The 25,211-nt window shown below is 41.4% G+C and overlaps 1 protein-coding gene across 7 annotated transcripts in view; it reads right to left on the bottom strand.

Annotated features, from left to right (window-relative positions):
- NOL4 (nucleolar protein 4) overlaps positions 1 to 25,211 on the bottom strand; it is a 211,946-nt gene that overhangs the window by 164,672 nt on the left and 22,063 nt on the right. For 4 of the 7 annotated variants that reach the window (XM_081097326.1, XM_081097325.1, XM_081097327.1 and 1 more), the window contains exon 2: positions 4,507 to 4,656. In XM_081097326.1, coding sequence (XP_080953452.1) covers positions 4,507 to 4,656 — 150 coding nt within the window. Of the gene's footprint in view, positions 1 to 3,517; positions 3,581 to 4,506; positions 4,657 to 25,211 lie in introns of all 7 variants that reach the window. The other 3 variants (XM_081097330.1, XM_081097328.1, XM_081097331.1) reach the window with 2 other exon arrangements.

Genomic DNA, 25,211 nt, shown 5'->3' with positions numbered 1-25,211 from the left:
GAAGTAATAAAATAAAGATTTCCCTTTTTAATTTTCAGACAGGAACATAGAAATTCTGCATGAGACAGTATTTTTCTGTAGTATGTATCTGGAAAGAAATATTCAATAAATATTGAAAACAAATTCTTTAAATAGAGCCAGGTTTTAAATTTTTCGAAAATTTATTTAACAGAATTAACCTGTGGAAAAGTGTAACGAAATCATTAAAACACTCATACACCTAACCTACAAGAGAACCCCTAACCAGGGGCTCTGCCTGCTTTTATGTTTTTCTTCAGCCCAGGCAAACCTTGGCTAAAAGTTACAGGGTGGACTTCCAGGGATAGTGCCACCTACAGGATGCACATGAAACATGCACAGGTCATTGCCATTAGTATCTCCCAACAGGGGAGTGAGGAGTGTGTGTGTGTGGGGGGGGGGGGTGGGGTCGGGGGGGGGGGGGGAGACAGGCAGAGGAAATTATGTCCACAATATAATTAGGGCCGTGGTAGCCCTGTGCTATTGTCCTGCTTGTCCTTCTACTTGGAACTTGAGTAGTGACTGGATAAAGAAGAAGTAACAATATTCAAATGCTAACCAGATGCCAAGCACTTCACATATCTTAACTCATTTATTTTACCACACCACACATACCCTTATCACCCTCTAGACCAGTGAGTGGTTCTCAACCTTCCTAATGCCGCAACCCTTTAATACAGTTCCTTATGTTGTGGTGACCCCCAACCATAAAATTATTTTCGTTGCTATTTCATAACTGTAATTTTGCTACTGTTATGAATCGTAATGTAAATATCTGATAGGCAGGATGTATTTTCATTGTTACAAATCGAACATAATTAAAGCGTAGTGATTAATCACAAAAACAACATGTAATTATATATGTGTTTTCCGATGGTCTTAGGCAACCCCTGTGAAAGGGTTGTTCGACCCCCAAAGGGGTTGTGACCCACAGGTTGAGAACTGCTGCCCTAGTCAGAAAGAGAGAAAAAAGCAAATAATTTGCCCAAAGAGACACAGGTAGAAAGTGCTAGACTTGACATTTGAAACTGAGTTGGTCTGGGTTCTAGTCTAGTTTCTTTTAGCTCTAGTGCACACTAGCCACTCTGAATTAAAGGAATGTAATTACTGGCAGCTACGTATGTGAACAATGCATGTAGGCTTACTGGATCACACTACAAGGGGTGTGTGTGCATTTACATACATGCACATACATATGCAGACTGTTCTCTCTATTGAAAACACAAACGTTTCTCCTTAGTTCCTGGATTTCCATCAGTAACTCTAGTTTTCTGTTTGTTTTTTTCATGAAAGAGCATTGAAACTGAATCTTTCAAGGGCCCCTGACATAAAACCCTGGAAAGGAAGCTGTGCTGAGCCTGTGGTGGACACAAGCGTTAAGACCTCCCTCGAGGAGCGGTGCGTTCCCTGAAGGGAGCTCAGGACGCGTGGAGAAGAGGTAGACGGGAAGACAAACAGCATCCACACTGTTTTGTATTATGTTGTATCATCCATTCTGAAGGGACTCTCCAAATTTTAAATGCTGGCATTCGATTTTCTGCACAAAAATGCATTTTATGTTCAAATATATATGTATACTAGTAATTGAATGATCCACACCTCGTCTCCACTCTGTTAAATCCAGAGTTTACTCTAGTCAAGTCTACCGAAAGAAACACATTTCAATGGATCAATCACAGTTAAAAAGGAGACAGTGACGAATACAGAGAAAGTACCTAAGACACTAAAATTCAACAATGTCTGAAAATAATAACTCTGATAGCCTTCACATATTCCTCAAATGTGTCATTTTATGTGGATTTGTTTTTCAAAGAACTCGTGAGTAATAGAACATATACTTTCCAATTTTATCTACAGCCAAATCAATTTGCAATAAACTTTGAGTTATAGAATGCCTAGATATTTCAAGGAATGATATACTGCAAAGAGGTAAAAACAAATAGCATTCAAAGTTAATCTGATATTAAAGAACCACCATTTCCTGCAGAGTGAAAACATAGAAAGATTTGCAAAAAAGGCAAAGTAAATAAAATGATCACTAAGTCTACTGATAATGTTATTAAGACAATCTGAGACGCTTTAATGATTAGTTGTATAAGTATGGTTTCTTGGCCATGTAGGAAAAGGAAGAAAAAAAAGGTCAATAAACATAATCATGCATGCTCTATGAGCTAATGAGTTAGAAGTAGAAAAAAATCTTAAACTTAATGGAACCATTACAATTGCCATAGGTATCTAGCTAATTCTACTAATAACTAGCCAATCCCAGTATTAGTATCGAGAACTCAACTCTGACCCAACACCACTCGATTTCAAACTGCATTTAGTTTTATGCTCCATTACTTGAACATTTATATTAATTTTTAACATTAGACTTAAGTTCACTGCAGAGTCAAGTACACAATTTTGCTGGCATTGCAGCAGGTTTTTTGTTTTTTTTCTACGATGAGTTATTAGTCCCCAAAACGGAAATGTTTCCTAATTAGGATTCTCTATAGAGATACCAGAAGGTAATTGGTTAGGCCAAAAAGAACCTTCATGATATCAGGAAAAGGTTGAAAACACTTTAGATGTGAAAATAAACAATAAATTTGGGAAAGAGAAAGATCTCCAAACAGAATATTCTCAATAGGGATTAGATCATATTTTAGATGCTGCTTAGACTTTGAAAGTTGGTATCCTTACTCCAAATTGCAGAAAATGCCTTTATAATGTTAATGCAAAATAACGTATGTTAAAGCATGCTTACCACTATGCTGAGAGTGTTTAGCATGCAACATGGGAATGGATCAGACTCTCACATTTCATTCCAGAAAACAAAGGTGAGCTATTTGGGTCTGACTCATGTTCCCACTTTAGTTTAAGATCTCGATCTAGTGCATTGGAAAGATTAAATTGTTTTAAATTGCTTTTGGCATCTAATCAGATTTGGCTGCCACCCTCCTACAGACAATGAAACCACTCCTTTCTTGTTAGCTTTTCATTTAATACAATTAAACTGATGTATGTCTACCTTACAGAGTCCTATCAAGTTCAGGTAGTTATTTCATGAAAATAGGTTATCATAAGAGTACACAGTTAGTGACATTAGTAGATCAATATACAATTATTTTCCTATGACCATCCAGAGATAAAAACCTGGCTTAGGAGACAGGTGAAATGAGCATGTGCAGAAATATTAGTCGACATAAAAATATCCTAAAGAAGGTAGGTCACTGCTATTAGTCATGATAAGAGTACCTCCTGAGATATGTAAGTCAAAAGAAAGTTTATGTGGCAGAATTATGTGAGGAAACTTATAATAGTGCCTGCCCACAAACCATGCAGTTTGGAAACAGCCAAGAAACAAAACCATAGAGAAGGAGAGATAAATACAACATGTATTAGGGGTTATTATTCAACTACACGGGTTCACTATGACCCTGGAAATATAGCAAAAAATAGTTATGGAAAAGAAGCTCTTTCTTATGCTCAGTAGCTAATTTTCAAACATATGTACCTGTATCTGAAACTTTGAGCATTTCACACATTTTTCTGTATCTGAAAAAAAAATGGATCCAGACTGATATTGTGTATCAATAGAGCTGAAAACAGTTAATATAAAGGCAGCCAAAAGCAAAGTTCAATAAGAATTCTAAAAAAGCATATTCTTCTGATTGCTGATAAAGTACCTCTGACGTACATTTTGCTCATATTGGAAAAGAATAACTTACTGTTCCATTTTCCTAGAAAGGATGAAATATCTATATTAAGATGATTTTATAAACCTTTTAATTAAAAAAGCTAGATTAAAGTGTCTAGATCAAACAGTAATAATTAGACCTTTAGAAATAATATATAACTCCAGCTTGACAATATATATTTCAAAATCTAACAGTTAATTAAACCTTCTTTTCACATAATTTATGATATAAACATTATTTATAGATCTCCATTCAAAAATGTCCCAGGGCATTAAATCTATAAACATAACACATATCTTTTAATAACCTATTCTGTAAGAAATGTATACCCTTTGGTACAATGTATTCATATAAGGAGACATTTAAAGAGTACATAAAATTTTCTTATCCATGTGATTATAAGCATTAAAGAGGAACTACCGAAACATATTAATATGATTTGAAGGGGAAGGAGTGTTAAAACTGTAGAGGTAGTACCAATATTCAAAAGTTCCAGCCATATTATGATGCAGTGAATAAATAACATATTTGACTGGGACTCCCACATATTATGTACATTTAAAGAATACAATATGAGACTCCTAGAGACAGGTTTAAATTATATACAATAGACTGGGTGAATACATGACCAAAACAGAACCAGTAATAATTAAATTATAGCTTAGAAGTTGGGTGTGGCCAGGAGATGGTCTAATTTATGTCACAGATAGAATAGTTATCCTTCTTTAACCCCGTTTAATGAGCATGCCTAATACCAAATTTCAAAATGCACACCTTGTCCTTCTGCCACGCCTTCGCAACTTACCGCTTTGTACGTTCTCTTCTGCCCAGCGTGCTTCCGAATTTGTTCTCCATTTGGCCCTGTCTCCACATGCATGGAGTAGATGATGTCGAAGAAATCTTCGACCACGGCCACCCGCCGCAGGGACAGCTTCTCGTCCACCCCTACACCATCCTGAAACAGAAGCAGAACAAGCAGCATGAAATTAGTAAAAAAAAAAAAAAAAAAAGTGTATTTAACACACAGTGAACACAGAAAGTTGCTTCAACAAAAACATTTTCACACACTGAACCCGGGCATGTGAGTAACTTGTAACTTTCTCAATCACTGCCCTGCACTGGGACACACACCAGGGCTCCAGCCGAAGCAGTTTGCCCTGTGAGATGAGGGGGACAGGAAAATGGACCTTTTCCCTGTGTTGGGGCAGAATGGGCTAATTCTCACAGTGGCCCCAAGCTCTTTTCAGCCTCAGGGGCAGACCCTGCCATTTGGCCCCCAGGCCTTCAGTTCACTCACATATTCACAAACACACAAACAGCGACAACAAAACATCTGGTAAAGCAATAATTTGTAAAAATGTGGAGCTGAAATAAATCTTTGATTTTATTGATTTTATGTGTTGACCATTGAATAAATTCACCCTAATTATATAAAAATAGCACGTTGGTAAACCAAATTATGAACCTTTAATCTGCAGCATTCTTTAATATCTTCTAAAGTGTTTGTTACGAACCATATTTTTTTTTAAAGAAGGGAAACAGCAAAATAACTTGCAAAAATTCAAACAAACAATATTTCTAGGAAAAGAAAGAAAATAGAACAAAGTAGCCTAAAGAGAGAAATGGAGGATTTCAACCTAAAATAATACTTCAACCTAAAAAAAAAAGTGTTTTGAGTGGCAAACCCCCAAAAATGCATTAATTTTATACCAGCATTTCATTTGCAAAACTAGAGAAAATATAATTGCACTTCTTTCCAAGATTGATGATTTACCCAAGAAAACAGTATTGAGGTCCAAGTTTATGCTTCTTCACTGAGAAGATAATTACAAGTGTTTACGGAGCAGATTCATTCTCCTTCAGCACAAACAAAAGTCTGAGTCCCTAGGAGCCCCTGCCTTCGGCACAAAGAGGCCTGGGCAGCGCTGCCGGGCCATATGCTCAGGCTGCACGCGGCACTGCCCTTGTCAGATGCTGTCTGGCAGGAGTGGCTTCCACCGCCTCCTCCTCGCCTGCTCTGCTGCTGCCCTGGAAGCAAATCACTTTCCCTTTCAAGGTCCCGATTAACACGCGTCACTGAGGCTGCTTGCTTCCCTGCTTTTCTTCTTAAATATGTTTTTATTGACGGGAGAGGGAGAGAGAGAGAGAAACGTCAATGATGAGAGAGAATCATTGATCGGCTGCCTCCTCCACGCCCCACACTGGGGATCGAGCTTGCACCAGGGCATGTGCCCTGACCGGGAATCGAACCGTGACCTCCTGGTTCATGGGTGGACGCTCAACCCCTGGGCCACGCCGACCGGGCACCCCTGCTTTTTCTCCATCTCACCACACTAACATCTATTAACAGCTTACGGAGCAAACAAGGGCAAGGTAAAAACGAATCTTCTCTCCCTGAAAACAGGTTTATTTTTACGTAAATTTAGGGTTCATTGGAAGATTTAGTCAATGAGCTAACTCCTTTGGTCATCACTGTGGATAATGCAGTATTTGGCTGTGACTGAGCAGCACAAAGGCATCTTCTCGCGGTTTCCCTTAACGAGCAGACACAATCATTAGCTGAAAGAGTAAAGTTACACCCGTAGTACTAAGAACAAGAGCGAGGCAAATAAAAATGAGTTTTAGAGATGCTAATATTCATTGAACACTCAATGATAACAAAATTAATAGGTCAAAAGACATATGGTGTTCATGGCCAATGGCCTATAATGCATGAGTATATTTGGATGGAGATGCTAACAAAATAAAAAATAATTTAAAGCCTTTACCGATAAAAAACCAATCTTGTGAGTCATAATCCCAGGGGGAGGGAGGGGGAGGAGGGAGAGACAATTTTAAGAAAGCTCTGAGAATAAGAATTGAGCTATGTGCATTTGACAACGAAGTAAAAATTATTGACCTAATTATAAGGCAAGGAATTAAAGCCTAGAAATAAAGGTTCTTTGCTCTAAATTGATCAGAAGAGCTACAGTAGACTTTCTCTGAGAAGTAAATGTGAACATTAATTAATGAGATGTGGAAGTGAGATCTTGTCAAAACTATCACACTTGCCGGAGAATCTAAATGCATTCTGTGCCATGATTTATTGCTATTATTATTATTAATGTTACTGTCTCCTAGATTCACACTATCAGTCTGAATCAGTCTCTTATCCAGTAATCAAATAATTCTACCTATGGGCTAGCTCTCCAATCTACTCTCTCCCCTTTTTCTACTGGGCTCCTGACTCATGAACCCAGGAAATGACCTTTGGAACCTCCACCAGAAATCACATATAGTGCCTGTGCCAAATCTACTTTGGCTGATGTGTGTGTAGTGTTAAGTCTTGTTTTGACTTGGTGAGGAAGAGTACGTTTATGGGTTAGCATGCTTACAAGGGGCTAAAAACTGTGAGGTGACACACGTACTGAGTTTCTGCCAACCTTGGCTTACCTTTGGGAACAGCATTCTCTTTACCACTTTTCCACTAATTTCTCTCTATTCCAATGTGTCCTCAAATAGTCCAAATAATCTTCCTTGAAAATTATAACTATCTCTGAAACTAATATAATATTAAATGTTAACTGTAATTCAAAAATAAAAACATGGTAACTACATCAACTTAGGATTTATAAATTTCTACTAGACTCTCACACCTCTAAGATACAATTCACACTCCTTAATGTATTATACATTTAAATATTCTTGATCCAATTCCAATTTACTTACCACTACCCACCTTATCTCTTATCATTACAACACATTCTAATCACAATGAACTCAACTTTCCCTGACATTTTTTATGAAATTTCCATAAAACTTATGACTTCCCCATTAGAGTCTAAGTTTTCTGCAGGCAAAAACTGCATCTGTCTTTTCCACTGCTGCATCAGAAGAACATAGAATTGTACCAAGCAGAAAATAAATGGACCATAATTTTTGAGTAGATAAATCAGAAATCAATAAATGAATGTTCTCTGCTTTTTCCCTAGAACAGCGGTTCCCAACCTATGGGTTGCGACCCCTTTGGCGGTCGAATGACCCTTTCACAGGGGTCGCCTAAGACCATCCTGCATATCAGATATTTCCATTACGATTCATAACAGTAGCAACATTACAGTTATGAAGTAGCAACGAAAATAATTTTATGGTTGGGTCACAACATGAGGAACTGTATTTAAAAGGCCAGAAGGTTGAGAACCACTGCCCTAGAATATCTTTCAACTGGCAAATTCCTGTTCAGTCTTCAAAACCCATCTCACATGTCCAGTCTTCCATGAAGCATTCCCTGACTCCTTAAAGCTAAGTTACTCACTTATTTCCCTGTGCTTCTACCTCCCTTTGCTCATTCCAATTTTTAGCATTACATATTTTATTGTTTATTTTTTTATAATATATACAGCGAAATGCTCAGATCTTAAGTATGTTGTTCAGCCAGTTTAAGTAAATGTATCAAATCACATTTCCATCATCCCAGATAATCCTTTCATATTCTTTCTTAGTCAACTCCTTCAAAGCAATGACTGATGATTTCAACCACTAGGATCATATTTGCATATTCCAAACATTTACGTACTGGGATTATAAAGTATGTACTTGTGTACTTCTGTGTCTCACATTTTTCATTTAGTGTAATAATTTAGAGACTTATTCATGTTTTTGTGTGCATTAGAGTTTCATGCTTTCTATATCTAAATAATGTCCCACTGCATGGCTAAGTCACAATATGTCCATTTTCCTGTTGATGGGCATCTAGGTTGATTCCAGTTTGGCACTATGGTGGGAGGAAAAGGTGACTAGTTTGTATTATAAATGATCTCATCACTGTAAGATCCTTACTCTGCACAATGAGCTCACCAGGAAAGGATGCTTAGTGATAATGATTGAGAAATGCTAATACCGAGAGTAGTCTTTGGTGTATAGTACTTGGTCAGTAAACATCCAATAAGAACATAATGTGTGTCTCTATAACCTGGATAATTTGTACAAACTCTTTGCCAAGCAGTTGGCTCATGCTTATAGGTATTGGGAAGAGACAGCACATTATGCCTCTTTGAAGTAAACTATCATATTCCATCATTCACTTCCCAAGTTTCCTTGGGCAATTCCATTACATTTATTTGGTCCTTGGATTTTTTTTCATTGGAAATATGAAGATAGTTATAAGACTTATCTGTTTGGCTTGATTTGAGGATTACTGGAACGTTGCATGGAATTTAGTAAGCACTCAACAAAGGTAAGTTGTTATTTTATTACTAGAGGCCCGATGTACGAAATTCATGCAAGAGTAGGCCTTTGCAGTCATGGCTGCCTGGATCCCTCCATCGCAGCTGAGGCAGCTACCTTGATCCCGCAGCTGCAGACCCGGCTTCGTCCCAGAAGGACGTCTGGTCTAATTAGCATATTATGCTTTTATTATTATAGACTAGAGGCCCAGTGCACAAAATTAGTGCACTTGGGGGGGGGGGTCTCTCAGCCCAGCCTGCGCCCTCTCACAGTTCTGGAGTCCTCAGGGAATGTCCGACTGATGGCATAGGCCTGCTCCCTGACAGACATCCTTAGCACTGTGGGAGCGCACTGACCACCAGGGGGCAGCTCCTGTGTTGACCGGGATTGGGCCCAAACTGGCTCTCCGACATCCCGAGGGGTCCCAGATTGTGAGAGGGCACAGGCCAGACTGAGGGACCCTGCCAGTGCACAATCAGGGCCAGGGAGGGATGCAGGAGGTTGGCCAGCCAGGGAGGGACCTTGGGAGGGCTCCAGGGCGTGTCCGGCCCGTCTCACTCAGTCCTGATTGGCCAGACCCCAGCAGCAAGCTAACCTACCTGTTGGAGTGTCTGCCCCCTGGTGGTCAGTGCACATCATAGCAAATGATCAACCAATCTACTGTCTGCCCCCTGGTGGTCAGTGCACATCATAGCAAGCGGTTGAGCGGCCTTAGCATATCATTAGCATATTACACTTTGATTGGTTGAACGGATGACCGGACACTTAACATATTAGGCTTTTATTATATAGGATAATGTGTGTCCTTCTAATGCCTGACTAAGCCTCTGACATAAAGAGACAGAGTTCTGGTGATAGTTCCCTAAAAAAAAAGTAAAGGGCACCCAGAAAAGCCAACACAATATTAAAGGAGAAGAGCAAAGTGAGAGGATTGACACTACCCAACTTGAAGATTTACTAAAAGCTACTGTAACCAAGACAGTGTCATACAGACAAAAGAACAGATGAATAGATCAATGCAACAGAATATGAAGTACATGAATAGACCCACATAAACATAAACTGGTCTTTACAAAGGGGCAAAGGCAATAAAATGTATAAAGATAGTCTTTTCAACAACTGGCGCTAGGAAAATAGACATCTACATGCACACAAAAAGAGAAAGAATCTAGACCAGGGGTGGGCAAACTTTTTGACTCGAGGACCACAATGGGTTCTTAAGCTGGACCAGAAGGCCGGAACAAAAGCATGGATGGAGTGTTTGTGTGAACTAATATAAATTCAAAGTAAACATCATTACATAAAAGGGTACGGTCTTTTTTTTTTTTTTAGTTTTATTCATTTCAAACGGGCCGGATATGGCCCGCGGGCCGTAGTTTGCCCACGGCTGGTCTAGACACAGAGCTACACTCTTCATAAAGAGTGATTTAAAATGGAGCATAGCCCTAAATGTAAAAATTCCAAATGATAAAAACTTCTAGAATACAGGAAAAATTCCTCGATGAACTTGGGCATGACAATGATTTTTTTTTTTTTTTTGGTACAACACTGAGGGTACTATGGACGGAAAAAAATAATTCATAGGCTGGACTTCATTATAATTAAAAAGTTCTGCTCTGTAAGAGACACAGTCAAGAGGTTGAAAAAATAAGTCACACATGGGGAGAAAATATTTGCAAAAGATATATCTGATAAAAAATTATTATCCAAAATATGCAAAGTTTTAAAATCCTACAATAAGAAAACAAAAGTCTGGTTACAAAATGGTCAAGATATCTGAACAGATACCTCACTGAAGATGCACAAATGGAAATCAGGTATGTGAAAAGATGTTCTACTAACATGTCATCAGGAAATTGCAAATTAAAAAATGAAATACCACCATACACACGAGTCATGTTTACAAAATACCGTGTGAAGACAGAGACTGTATCGTAATAAAAGGACCTCAAGATATTTAGATGGAAATGTATTTATTTCTCATCTAACAGTCCAGTGGGCGGGGCGTAGCTCTGCTGTCAGAAACACATGACTGCCCAGGCCTCTCCAGACTTCACTATTTCCCATCGAGAAGTAGAAGTGAGAAAGTGCAGGAAATAAGTTGAGCTCATCATGCGTAAGGCCCACACTCAATCACTGGACCACACCGAGAGGCAAGGAGCGCTAGCAAACGCAGTCCGCAAACTGGCCAAGTGCAGTCCCGTGTCCCGCTGTGAGTCAGAGGGTCTGTTCCTCTGAGAAGAAAACAATGAATATGAAGGACAGGTGGGAGCCTCTGCTTCGTTTACGAGCCAGGCGGGACAGAAACACAGGCCTGTGCAAAGACACAAGGGAAAACGAGTAGAAAAATAGGCCTCACATTCACAAAGGACAGTAATGTTTGGTAAAACAGGAATCAGTATTGGGAGGTGAGAACCAATGGAAACATAAGTTTGGAATTACTGAGGAGTGCTTACTATGGAATGGGCAGGACATGAAAAAGACCACCACGCAGCAGCCAGGCCCAATTTTTCCCAACCTAAAGGGATTCTATCATTCTAGCCACGATTCACAATTCCATATCCATCTTTCTTTCCGAGCACTCAGAAAAAGAAAGCTAAAATGACAAAATGCAGGCTTAAGGAAAGTCCGTTTCAAAACCATCAGCAAGGAACAGGGCGTTCTTTCCACAAAAAGAATTTCCCAAGAAGAGATATTCACGGAGTAGCAGCTGAAAATGCCTGTTTATGGAAACTTTTCCAATGTCCTCCACCCTGAAGGTGAGCGTATGCCCTTCCTCTTCTGGTTCTTAGACTTCCCGTCTGTTAGAAGTAAAGGCTGTGGAACTTCCCCCAAGTGGCTCCATAAAAATCCTGTCAGGGAGCCCTAACCGGTTTGGCTCAGTGGATAGATCCTCGGCCTGCGGACTCAAGGGTCCCGGGTTCGATTCGGGTCAAGGGCATGTACCTTGGTTGCGGGCACATCCCCAGTAGGGAGTGTGCAGGAGGCAGCTGATCGATGTTTCTCTCTCATCGATGTTTCTAACTCTCTATCCCTCTCCCTTCCTCTCTGTAAAAAATCAATAAAATATTATTTTTAAAAAAATCCTGTCAATGAGATCTGAAGACCCCCATCATGACCAACATCTTCTAACATCTATCGAGCACTTACATGCACTGTGTAATATGTGCGCTATTTAACTCCTGCAAAGTGCCAAGAAGAGCAGAAAGGTTCAGCAATGTCCCAAATGACACCGCTAGCAAGTTGTGGAGCTTGGCTATGAATCAAGGCAGCCTGATCCTAGCACCAGCTTATCCATGGTTGTCTGCATGCTCCTTGTCAGCGATCATGTAACTATCATGGAGAGGGAAAGTCAGAACAGAATAAGAAACTGGAAAGGAACATGGTTCAGTCCGGGGTGGGTTGAACTGAAGATGCCTATGGAAAGGCAAGTATTAAGGTCCATGAAGTAGCTAGAAATAGGGGCCTAGAGTTCAAGCAAAGTCTGCACAAGATAACACAGACTAAATAAAGAAACAAGAGAATGACAGGGCGTATAAAGCTCTGGATGGGAATGAGAAGGCCCATGAAACTATGTAAGATGGATACGACAGAAAAGCAATATACAATAACAAAATTTAAAAAAAAAAAGAAAAAGGAAAAAGTGAAAGACTGAGAAAGAGCTTCGAAGAGGGCAGAGAAGTGCCAGGAGAGATGGGGAGATTTTCAAGGAAAAGGACAGGTTAGGTCAAGAGGGTCCAATTCTTAGCAGTGGGATGAACCAGATTCCGTGCCCGGGGAACCCCGGAAACCTCTGGAAGAGGATGCAGACAAGTGATAGGACACTGAAGACCAGCGTGCCTCGCATTCAGAGCTTTCCCTGGTGCCTGGACGGTATAAAACTCTCCCAGTGGTTTTGAAAACCCCATGACACGGAAAATGTGGGGAAAACCCAAATTATTACCTATCTCACCCATCAGCTTTAGGAAAGAAATTGTTGTCCTGAACTGTTGGGCCTTTCTAAAGACATAGTATTAAAGTCAGCGGAAAACGCTGGTCTATTCAAAACTGCAGAACTATGGAAGGAAACTCATGAATATCAGTAGCAAAAGCTACAGGGAGCTTTTAGAGAATGAGAGCCGGGCCGTAGCCACAGTAAGCAGGCAGAAACTGAGAAGCAAGGGGCTGTGACCGACCAGCAGCGGTTCACAGAGCCTGTCCGTAGGGCCGGCAACGCAAGGTCACAGAAGCCGCAACCTGCTCTGATCGGGCAGTCCTTCCTGCTAAGTGCATTCATGTCTGTAGTCAGGAGAGACGCATCGTGCACTTAATCTTGAACCTGAGCTAAGTGCCAGTATTCTAGGCTACACCCTCCCACCCCAGTTCCAAGGCAGACCCAGGCTAAAATAACCCCCTTTGCAAAGCCAAAAACGGCCCTCAAACATGGAAGAAACAGAGCCCAGAAAAAAGAGATTTTAGCACTGGATTGGCACATAGACTTGGGGACACACACACACACACACACACACACACAGAAACAAGGGCGGGGCTTCTGAGCAGTCCGTTTTTTTCTCTATTATGTCCCCAGATATTCCAACACATCTGACTTCACTCATTTGTCAGAAAGCAGCTCATTCCATCAAGAGGACATTCCTACAAAGAGTGTCCATATCCTCTAAGTGAAAACAGGAATTCCATGCGTTTTCTGTGATGAAAAGGACACACATCCTGTGGGCCTTAGATCCGGGCAGGACAGTGTCCCGCGGAGCTAGTGAGCCGCTTGCTAACAGGGGAGCCTGTGGCAGACACAGTGTAACGGAGCCCTCCGTTTCCACCCTCCTCCGCGGGGAGTGGAAGACAGGCAGAGACAGAGAAATCTGGGTGGAAAGCCGAGGAAACAAAGGCGTTTGCGGGGGGGGGGGGGGGGGGGGAGGGGGCGGGCGGAGGGGACCCGGGGTGACTTCTGGACACCTGCCCTCTCATTTCCTGTTTGTGGGAGGCGACAGGCGGCAGCTGCTGGGCTGGGGCTCCTGGAGGAGCCGCTGGGCAGAAGGGCTCTGGTTGCTGTTTCTACTCCAGCGCCTGCAGGAGCAGGAGCAGCGGGTGCAGGCGAGGCTGCCCCAGCGTCTCCATGACAACCCAGGAGGGGTGGAGGGGGGAAAGGGGCCCTGTACCCCAAAGCCCCGCCGCCTCCAGACCTCACTACCTGGCGCTGGCTCTGGGCTGGTCCTCCACCCACACGCCCCACGCCAGCCCCTCCACGCGCTCAGCCTCCCGTGTCCCTGGCCAACCGCACAGTTGCCCTGGCAACGTCAACGCCTGCAGGAGGCAGGCCAAGGCCCCAATCCATCCCCACCTTGAAGCGAGGCCGAGGCCAGGAGACTCCGCTGGATGGGAATCAATTCCTCACTCCCTCTACGTCCCTACCCACTGGGCGGCACTTCTCGCCCACCTGGAGTGACCCCCAAGGGCTAGGACACCCACGGTGTCCTCTCCCTGCCCTTCCCTCCGCCCCTCCCTGGCGCGCAGGGTGGAGGGGTCGGCACCTCCTCGGAGGAGGAAGCGGCCAGTGCAGCCAGGGGCTCAGAGGACCCAGGCTTCCCGGGGGAGACAGACAGGCCTGGGGTGCAGGTATCAGCGGCGGGTCCTGCCACCCCCAGCCAGCTAAACCCTGTCCGGCAGAGGCGCCCCTAGCGGGCAATTCAGAATTGCATTCGGAAGCCGGTTTTGCGCAGAGCCTGAAGGAACGAACCGGGTGTTTATTTACTGGAGCAAAACCAGCTCAGGCAGAGAAGGGCGTCGCTCCTGGCAGCGGAGTCCGCGGGGGCTGCCGCCTTGCTTTCAAAAGCATCAAAATGCGCCCCGATTTTTAAAGAAAGAAAGGCTGCTGCTCGGATGTAAACAAAGGGAAAGCCAGAGAAACTGCTGCTCATTCTCTAGTTGAAAATTTTTAGGACAGATTTGCCAGTGTTTCCAATGTGAATCCGTCCCCTTCTCGGACAATAATTAATATTCGGTTGTGATAGCCTGGACTTTCCATGATAAAAGCTTTTATTATTATCTTTTTAATAAGATCCACACAATTTGAACACAAATCATAAGCAACATATGTATTGCTGAGTATACACTCTATCATTGATTTTTCCAAACACATTTGGAGATGCTTGATTAGTCAGTGTATTGCTAAATGCTGACTTCCTAGCGCATTTGGCAAAGATAATATTTAACTGGAGGACATACATGGAGAAACAAAAAGTATTTGTCCATTAAAATTAGGTTTAATAGTTTGCTTAAGAAATTTTAAGGCAATCTTTACATATGTGTACATGCATACATTTGGGAACCAAGTAAATTTGGATCCTAAAACAAAGGATCTTTGGGAGAGCGTTTTGAGATTCTGCGTAAGCCTTAAAATGCAAACGGAAGCCCTACCAGATGGGGCCCTGGTGTCTGTGCACTGATATACTCAACGTTATAAGGCAGTTATTTCCCAAGATGATTTTTCTAAAGAATTCCATTTTAAATGTGATGTGCTGTAAGTAGGGGATTAATAAAAACAATATGTCATCAATCATCTCCAAAACTGCCAAACTATTTCTACAACAGCAGAAATCTCCTATCTCCCTAAGAATATTACTCATGCCCTCAAATACCAAATTTGGTCCCTTTTTGCCCATATTGAGTAAAGGCAAATGTACAGCATGTGCCACTTAAAGACTAGGACATGTTCCAAAAAATGTATCATTAACCAATTCTGTCATTGCACGAACATCACAGAGTGACTTACAGGAACCTAGATGGGGAGCCCTACTACACACCGAGGCCATAGGGTACATAGCCTATTGTTTCAGGGCTATAAGCCCCTACAGCATGTCACTGCACCAAACAACTCAGGATTAAAGCGAGCACAAGAGCGAATGATGCAATCAAGAAAATGATGTGGTAAACACGAGATGTATGAAGCTGCTGTCTGCATAGCAGCATATGGTATTAGAACAAACTTTTTTTATAAGTATAAAGAGTGTGCTCTAAAATAACAATAAACAGCCCTAACTGGCTTGGCTCAGTGGATAGAGCGTTGGCCTTTGGACTGAAGGGTCCCAGGTTCGATTCCGGTCAAGGGCATGTACCTTGGTTGCGGGCATATCCCCAGTAGGGGGTGTGCAGGAGGCAGCTGATCGATGTTTCTCTCTCATCGATGTTTCTAACTCTCTATCCCTCTCCCTTCCTCTCTGTAAAAAATAAATAAAATATATTTTAAAAAAATAAAAATAAATAAAATAACAATAAACAGAGTAAATACATGACTAGCAATATAGTTTTTATTATCACTATCAGGTATAAGTACTGTGCATACTTGTATGTGCTATACTTCTATAGGACCTTCCTTCTGGAATCAAAGGTCTCAGTCTGTTGATGAATATAGGAATATGCAATCTTAATATCACCTGTCATTTTTTTAATACATTACTTTATTGTTGTTTTCTTTCAATCTGGATAGGGTATTACTTGAGACAAAAAAACAATATTGTATTTAAAATTCCAATAATTTCTAACCTAGAATTTAATATATATGTATGTATGTATGTATATATACACACTGTACATATATATTTTATATATACATATATATGTAATATATATAACATATTTTTCAAATTATTACAAATTATATTTTTACAACCTAGGTGAGGTTCTATTAAATACTTGAATTATTAAATATCTCTACTATATCATCACCTAGCATTATAATAGCAAATGACCTAAATATATTTTGGTAACTACATCAATCCTAGATAATAAAAGCCTAATATGCTAAGTGTCCAGTCATCCGTTCAACCAATCAAAGCATAATATGCTAATGATGATATGCTAAGGCTGCTCAACCACTCCCTATGATGTGCACTGACCACCAGGGGGCAGATAATGTACCAGTCAACCAGTTGCTATGACATGCACTGACCACCAGGGGAAAGACACTCGGACCAGTAGGTTAGCTTGCTGCTGGGGAGCCGATCAGGACTGAGTGAGACATGCCCTAGAGCCCTCCTGCGGTCCCTGCCTGGCTGGCCAACTTCCCCAGTCCCTCCCCAGCCCCGATCGTGCACGAGTGGGGTCCCTCGGCCTGGCCTGCGCCCTCTTGCAATCCGGGACCCCTCAGGGGATGTCGGAGAGCCAGTTTCGGCCCAATCCCACAGGCCAGGGTAAGGGACCACACTGGTGCATGAATTCATGCACCAGGCCTCTAGTATATTAATATTAATCTATTAACTGATGTAATTTTGAAGTATCCAAGTTTAAATGCTGATTAAAATAAGAAATTTTCATCTTCTAAATTAATTAAAATATCATTATTTTTAATTTTTTATGAGAATAAAGAAGTAAATATTTTATAAATAGAAAATCAATTTCTCCTAAATCCACCAAATAAATACTGGAAAACATTCAAAGACTATCTGCTTAAGTGGCACCAAATTACCAGCCTGCTCTGGGGCTCCACGTATCTTGATCTCTATTCAGAGTATTATATTAATTCTTGAGTGGCAATTCTTTGCCACACTCACAGATGTTACAAATGTATCAAAATCAAGAATGTGGCAGTGCTATGTGTTGTCTCAATGTGCTCTTGCTAGGGGGAAAATTCATCCCAACGCGGGCGATACATTTTTAGCAATGTGAATGATAATATTTCAACTTCAATCATAATAACTTCACTATTTCTTCATTTGGGAACCTCTTTTTGATGTCAATTGAGGCTTCTTTACTGTTTTACTTAAAGTTTAAGAATTCCTAAATACCACATGATCTCACTCATTTGTGGACTGTAGAGAACAACATAGACTGATGAACAGGGACAGACCCAAAGACTGAGAAACAGCGATCAGGCTATCAATCCCCAGAGAAAGTAGGGGAGGGCGGGGGTAAGGGGAAGAGATCAACCAAAGGACTTGTATACATGTATATAAGCCAAACCAATGGACACGGACAACAGGGGGATGAGAGTATAAGTGCGGGGGGGGGGGGGGGGGTTAATGGGGGGATGAGGACACATTTGTAATACCTTAACCAATAAAGAATTTTTTTTAAAAAAAGTGTAAGAATTCCTTAGGAAACACAGGACCTCAAAGAGTGACTCAGAGCAGCTAATTGGTTCAGCGCATTTCGCAACCAGAAAAGTGGATGATGGTTGGCCAACTGCCCTGCATTATTCAGTGAGCAGTGTCCTACCAGTCTGCTTGCTCCTTTAGAGGGATCCTGAGCTAACTGCCAGCCTAACATCACACACTTGGGCAGGAAGCTTCAACTGTACTATTCAAACTCAGTGTATGGAGGTGGCATCAACCAAAATGGCAGAGTGAGGACCTCTGAAAAGATGCTCTTCCTAAAAGCAATGGAAAAAAGTGGCAAAAAAAAAAAAAAAGGTCAGAATCAACTTCCCCAAATCACCAGGCACTCATCAAAGGCTTACAACAACCCTGTGAGCATGCATTAAAGAAAAAAACCTGCATCTTGGAAAGAACAGGAAAATGTATGGTGTTTTAACTGGCACTAGTTCCATCTCCTCCGGTGTTGCTCTGCAGTACCCTTGAAAAATCACAGCCCACATTATTAGTACAGCCTGGTTGGCATCAGAGAGAAGAGAATAAAACTGGAAGCTTTTCAAAGCCCGGGTACCAAAGTGCAGCCGTATTCTTTCACCTGTCTGGTGGTGCTCTGGGAGATCCCATTTAGCAGGCTGTCTGAAGTCGACATGACTCAGAGCTCACCCAGTGGGAAAGCCTTCTTCCCGGGAGAATTTATGGAAAGCAATTATTAAAAAAAAGAAAAGTTTTCCCATTGCAGCTGCCTAAGACAGTGGGTAACATTTGAGTCAATATGTGACTCAGACTACACAAAAGCTTAAAAGTAAGAACTATGGAATGAGATGCCCATTGGGTATTGAAAGGCTCTGACATGTTGATGTGGGCATGCTCAGTGAAGGCCTACGAAAGCCTGATGTCTCACTTCTAACTGGCCTCCAGACCCTACAAAGATAGGAAGTAAAGGTTAGGAAATGGTTGTCACCTACATGGCTCAGGGTCAAAGGCTTGCCCTAACATAGAGAGCCCCTTAGCATATACTGGGACATGTACTGGTTCCAGAAACTTAAGAAAGTCATTCTTCAAAATTAGATAGACTACTCATGCAGAGAAAAGACATCAGTGGCTACACATGACAAGCAATACAGACTTTACCGAATTAATTCAGAAAATTCATTAAACAAACAAAAAACAATATAACTGTAACTGGCAGCAACAACAAAACCTGGAGAAAAAAATGTTCATTTCCAAAATTCACACATCATGCTATTGAAAATATTCATTTTTCAATAATAAATTGAATGACAGATTCAAAGAAACAAAGTAGTACCCATACACAAGAGTAAAATCAATCATTAGAAAATAACTCAAAGGAAGCCCAATTGTTGGATTTTCTAGAAAATATTGTTTAAATCAGCTATTTAAATATGCACAAAGAGTTTAGGAACATCATATCTAAAGAACAAAAGAAAAGTCTGAAAACAATATCATACCAAACAGAAATATCAATGAGAAAAATTATTTTCTTAAGAAAGGACCCGATATGAATTCTGAGTTTGAAAAGTAGAATCACTGAAATGAACAATTCACAAAAGGGGCTCAGCAGAAGAGAGCAGAAGAACCAAAGGCAAAAGTTATTTGAGCAGAAGAAAGAATCAGTGAACGCAAAGTCAACTGAAATGATCCATTCTGAAAAGCAGAAAAAAAATAAAGAAAAATGAATAGCACCTTAGGTATGTGTGGGGCACCAATGCATAATGAGAGTCCCAGGTTGAGAGAAGTGAGAAAGGAGCAGAAAAACCATTTGAAAAAGAATGGGGAAAACTTCCCAAATTCAATGGAAATAATGAATCTACACATACAGAAAGCTCAATGAACTCCAAATAGGTTAGAATTATGGACTGATTAGTGTATGCCCATCTATAATAATAAAGAGCTAATATGCTAATTAGACTGGACAGTGGAATGACCTTCCAGAACGACCAGGGGGCAGAGCTGTGGGGCAGCGAGGGGCGAGGCAGCTGGGGCACAAGGGTCGAGCTCCTTGCACGCATTTCGTACACTGGGCCTCAAGTACTTCATGTTTTGAAGCTGTAACCCCCAATGTGATGGTATTTGGAAATGGGGCTTTTGAAACAGAATAAGCATAGATGAGGTCACGAGGGTGGGAACTTGTGTTCCTTCTCCCACCAGGTGAGAACAGTGACTAGGTGGCCACCTACAGTCTAGGAACAGAGTTCTCAACAGAAACTGACTATGCTGATACCCGGATATTGGACTTCTAGCCTCCAAAACTTTGAACAAGTAATTATTGCTGCTTAAGCCACCAGACTATAACATTTTGCTATGGCAGCCCTAGCAGCCAAAGACACCTAGATACTTCATCAAACTGCAGGTGGTTAACTACAAAGGAAATATTGAAAGCAACAAGAGAGAAGCAACTCAACATCTGCAGAGATTCTCAGTGTGATAGTTGATTTTTAGTCAAAGCCAGGGAGGTTAGAAAGCAGAAAGGCCAGAAACCATATGTTATAAGTGCTAAAGGGAAAAGAAAAAAAAAAAGTGTCAGTCAGAATTCTATATTCAGCAAAACTATCCTTCAAAAGGAGAAATTAAAATATTCCCAGATTGGTCGGCGGCACGCGCGAGGGCGAGGGGGTGGTGCGTGCGTGTGTGCATGTTAGTGAGTGTGCGTGCGTGAGTGTGAAAAAAAAAAATATATTCCCAGATAGTATATCTGACCTAAAAGAAATACTGAAGAATGGTCTTCAGGCTAAAAGGAGAGGAAACTAGATAGTGACTTTCATCCACATAAGGAAATAAAGAGCTCTGATAAAGGTAACTATACAGATTAATATAAAGAGAGAAATAAATATAGCACAGTGTAGTTTTTGTGTGAAATTTTTTTCTCCTACCTAATTTAAAACATAAATGTATAAAGCAATAATTAGAAATGTATGTTAATAGACACACAATGTATAAAGATTTAATTTGCAGCAATAAGAGCATAAGTAGTAAGGCTCTGTAGGAGCAAAGGTTTTGCATACTATTGAAATTCTGATGGTAAAAATCCTAGCTGGACTATTGTATGTTAAGAAGTTGATGAAAATCTCCTAAGAAAATCTCCACTAAGAAAATTACTCAAAAATATATAGTAAAAGAAATAAAAAGAAAACTAAAAGGCACATAAGAAAATAACCATTGAATACAAATAAAGATAGTGAGAAAGGAGAAACAAGAGACATGACAAATTGTAAACAAATAACAAATTAGTAAAAATAAGTTCTTCCTTATCAGTAATAACATCAAATGTAAATAGATTAAGTAGAACAATTTAAAAAACACACGGCAGAATAGATTTTAAAACATCCAGAAAAAATATCTGTAAGAGGCACATTTTATGACACCAAATGTTGAAGGATAAAAAGATATACCATGTAAACATAAAGCAAAGGAGAGGTAAAGAGGCTATAATAATATTTGACCAAGTAGATTTTAAGATAAAAATTATTCCTAGAGACAAAGAATGATATTTTATAATTATAAAAATGCCAATCCTCAAGAATATATAATAATTAACAAATATACAATGAATAACAGAGCCACAAATACAAGAAGAAAAAACTGAGGGGTGTAATAGACTTCAATACTCAACTTTGAAATAATGAATAAAACAACTAGACAGAAGAGCAGCAAAGAAATAGACAACTGGAACTACATTATAAACCAGCTAAACCAGACAGACATCTGTAGAGCACTCTACCCAACAACAGCAGAAATACACATTCTTCTCAAGTTCATACATAATATTCTGCATCTTAGGCCATATGGTAGGCCTTGAAATGTGTTAACAAATGAAACAGAATTGAAATCATATAAGGTATATTCTAAAGTCACATATAAGTAAGTAATAAATCAATAACAAATAAAATTGTAAAACTGACAAATCTGTGGAAAATAACCAGTGAGTCAATACTTTGAGATAAACAAAAAACAAAAACATCTATATATATAAAAGCCTAAGTGACTGTTATGATCTGTCAACCAAATGACCAGTCAACCGGTCGCTATGACGCACACTGACCACCAGGGGGAAGATGCTTGATGCAGGAGCTGCCCCCTGGTGATGAGTGCGCCCCCACAGCCAATCTCATGCAGCAGGCCAACCTTCTGCGGTCCCTCTCCTCAGCCGGCTGGCCCCACTGAGCCTGATCAGGACTGGGCCAAATAGCTCCAATTGGCCCCAATCGCCAGCCAGGCCAAGGGACCCCACCCATGCATGAATTCGTGCACGGTGCCTCTAGCCCTATCTAATAATAGACAAACATGGTAATTAACCATACCTCTGACACACTTCCCATTGGCTAATCAGGGTGATATGCAAATTAACTGCCAACCAAGATGGTGTCTGGCAGCCAGGCAGCTGAAGCGAACATGAGACTTGCTTGCTCCAGTGATAGAGGAAGCCAAGATTCCATGACTGCTGCAGCCCGGCTCTGAGCTCCAGTCTAAGCAACAATGTCACAATTATAGAAGCTAAACAAACCCCAGATACCTGCTTTCAGGCAGTCGGCCTCTGAGCTGGAGCCGCAACAAAGTTTCAATTACAGAAGGTAAATAAATCCCAGAATAAAAAAGAAAAAGAAAAAAAGGAGAGACTGGGAGCTTCCGTCACTGAGGGGCTTGGCCCACCTGAAAACAGCCATCAGCCCCTCATTCAGGCTGGCCAGGCACCCCAGTAGGGACACCCACCCTAAAAGGGGTGCGGGCAGCCTGAAAACAGCCATCAGCCCCACATCCAGGCTGGCCAGGCACCCCAGCGGGACCCCCACCCTGATCCGGGACACCATTCAGGGCAAACCAGCCAGCCCCCACCCGTGCACCAGGCCTCTATCCTATATAGTAAAAGGGTAATATGCAAATTGACCCTAACAGCAGAAAGACTGGGAATGACTGTTCACAATGACACACACTGACCACCAGGGGACAGACACTCAATGCAGGAGTTGCCCTCTGGTGGTCAGTCGCTCCCACATGGGGGAGCTCTGCTCAGCAACAAGCCAGGCTGATGGCTGCCAGTACAGCGGTGGTGGTGGGAGCCTCTCCTGCCTCCTCAACAGCGCTAAGGATGTCCGGCTGCAGCTTAGGTCTGCTCCCCGCTGGCAAGTGGGCATTCCCCGAGGGCTGCCGGGCTGCCAGAGGGATGTCTGATTGCCAGCTTAGGCCCAATCCCCTAGGGAGCAGGCCTACGCCAGCAAGTGGTCATCCCCTGAGGGGTCCCAGACTGTGAGAGGGCACAGGCCGGGCTGAGGGACCTTCCCCCCCCCCCCGAGTGCACAAATTTTTGTGCACCAGGCCTCTAGTCTATATATATAAAAACCTAAGCGACTAAATGACTGAACGACTGGTCAACTGGTCACTATGACATGCACTGACCACCAGGGGGCAGACACTCAATGTAGGAGCTGCCTCCTGGTGGTCATTGCACTCCCACAGCAGGAGCACCACTCAACTGACCGACAGGCACCAAACACTGGGCTCACAACTGGCGAGTGCAGCTGCGGTGGCACGAGCCGCTCCCGCCTCCGCAGCAACGCTACTGAGCCGGCGGTGGTGGCAGGTTCAGCGGGGCCTGGATGAGGTTCGGGCTCCTTCCCGGCCGCTTGCCGCTTTGCACACTACTACATCCCTCGGGATGTAGGACTGCCGGTTTTGGCCTGATCCCTGCAGGTCGGCTGAAACCGGCAGTATGACATCCCCCGAGGGGTCCCAGATTGTGAGAGGGCGCAGGCCAGGTTGAGGGACCCTACCGGTGCACGAATCTGTGCACTGGATCTCTAATAACATATAAAACTTATGGAACACAGCAAAAGAAGTGCTTGAAGAAAATTTATCATGGTAATTGCTTACATTTAAAACATGGGTGGGGAACCTTTCTTCTGCCAAGTGCCATTCGGACATTTGCAACATCATTCGCAAGCCATACAAAATTATCAACTTAAAAAAGTAGCCTGCTCTATTTGGCCAAATATTTAATTAACTCACCCCAATGCCTTGGCAGGGCCAGACCAAATGATCTATCGGCCCTTATATGGCCCGTGGGCTGCACGTTCACCCCTGATTTAAAATAAGAAAATGAATAGCCTATTTTCCACGAGGAGCTTAAAAAGACAAGCAACCTAAATGCAAGCAAGCATGAAACAATGAAATAAGGAATAAAACAACAAGAATCGATGAAATAAAAAGTTGGCTCATGGAAAAGATAGAAAGCAAGGATGAATCTTTAGCTAGACTGACTAATTTCAAAAAGATGAAAGATTCAGATCACTTAAATAAGGTATTTAAAAGGGAACATTACTCCCCACCTACATAAATAAAAAGGATTACAGCTGATTACAAAAACAAATTAGAGAAGAGTGGTTTTTGTCTGAACATTGAACATACTAACTTTTCAAAGTAACTTAAAACTTTGGCTCAGTGCTAATTGCTAAATTTCTCTGAATAACAAAATAATTTCTACCATTACTATTATTGTTATCATAACATTATAATATTATACAATATTATATTATAGTATATATGTCTGTACAATATATATTTTATTATACATTTATATATAATAGCATGTTATAATTATATTCCTAAGAAGAACATTTCAATTAAAAATATACTAACATATGCCCAGCTGGTGTGGTTAAGTGGTTGAGCATCAGCCTATGAACCAGGAGGTCATGGATGGATTCCCAGTCAGGGCACACGCTCAGGTTGTGGGCTCAATCCCAGTGTGAGGCATCCAGGAGGCAGCCAATCAATTCTCTCTCATCATTGATGTTTCTCTCTCTCTCTCCCTCTCCCTTCCACTCTGAAAGCAGTAATAAAATATATTTTAAAAATATATGTACTAATATAATGGGAAGTGGGCAAGCAACATGAAGATAAGTCAAGAGCATCTATATAAGGATAACTAATACTTGTATGCTGTTTGCATTACTTTAATATTTCACCCCAAATGTCAGTAAAATCTACAACAAAGAGAGAGAACATGGAGTGAGACAGGTGGCAGTAAGGAATTCAAGGAAGAGCCTGAGTTCCACGTTTGGGTGATTTCAGTCTGATGACACAGCAAGAGCCACAAGGGACAGAGTGAATAACACAAATTCTGAAAAAATAAATTTTTTATTTTTTCAGATAAAAAAATGACATGGCAGCCTTAGCTGGTTTGGCTCAGTGAATAGAGCATAGGCCT

The sequence above is a fragment of the Myotis nattereri genome, assembly GCF_964212035.1.
Source record: "Myotis nattereri genome assembly, chromosome: 8".
In the NCBI taxonomy this organism is placed as follows: domain Eukaryota; kingdom Metazoa; phylum Chordata; class Mammalia; order Chiroptera; family Vespertilionidae; genus Myotis; species Myotis nattereri.
Note: the sequence above shows the minus strand (reverse complement) of the source record. Positions and strands in the feature narration are given on the sequence as shown.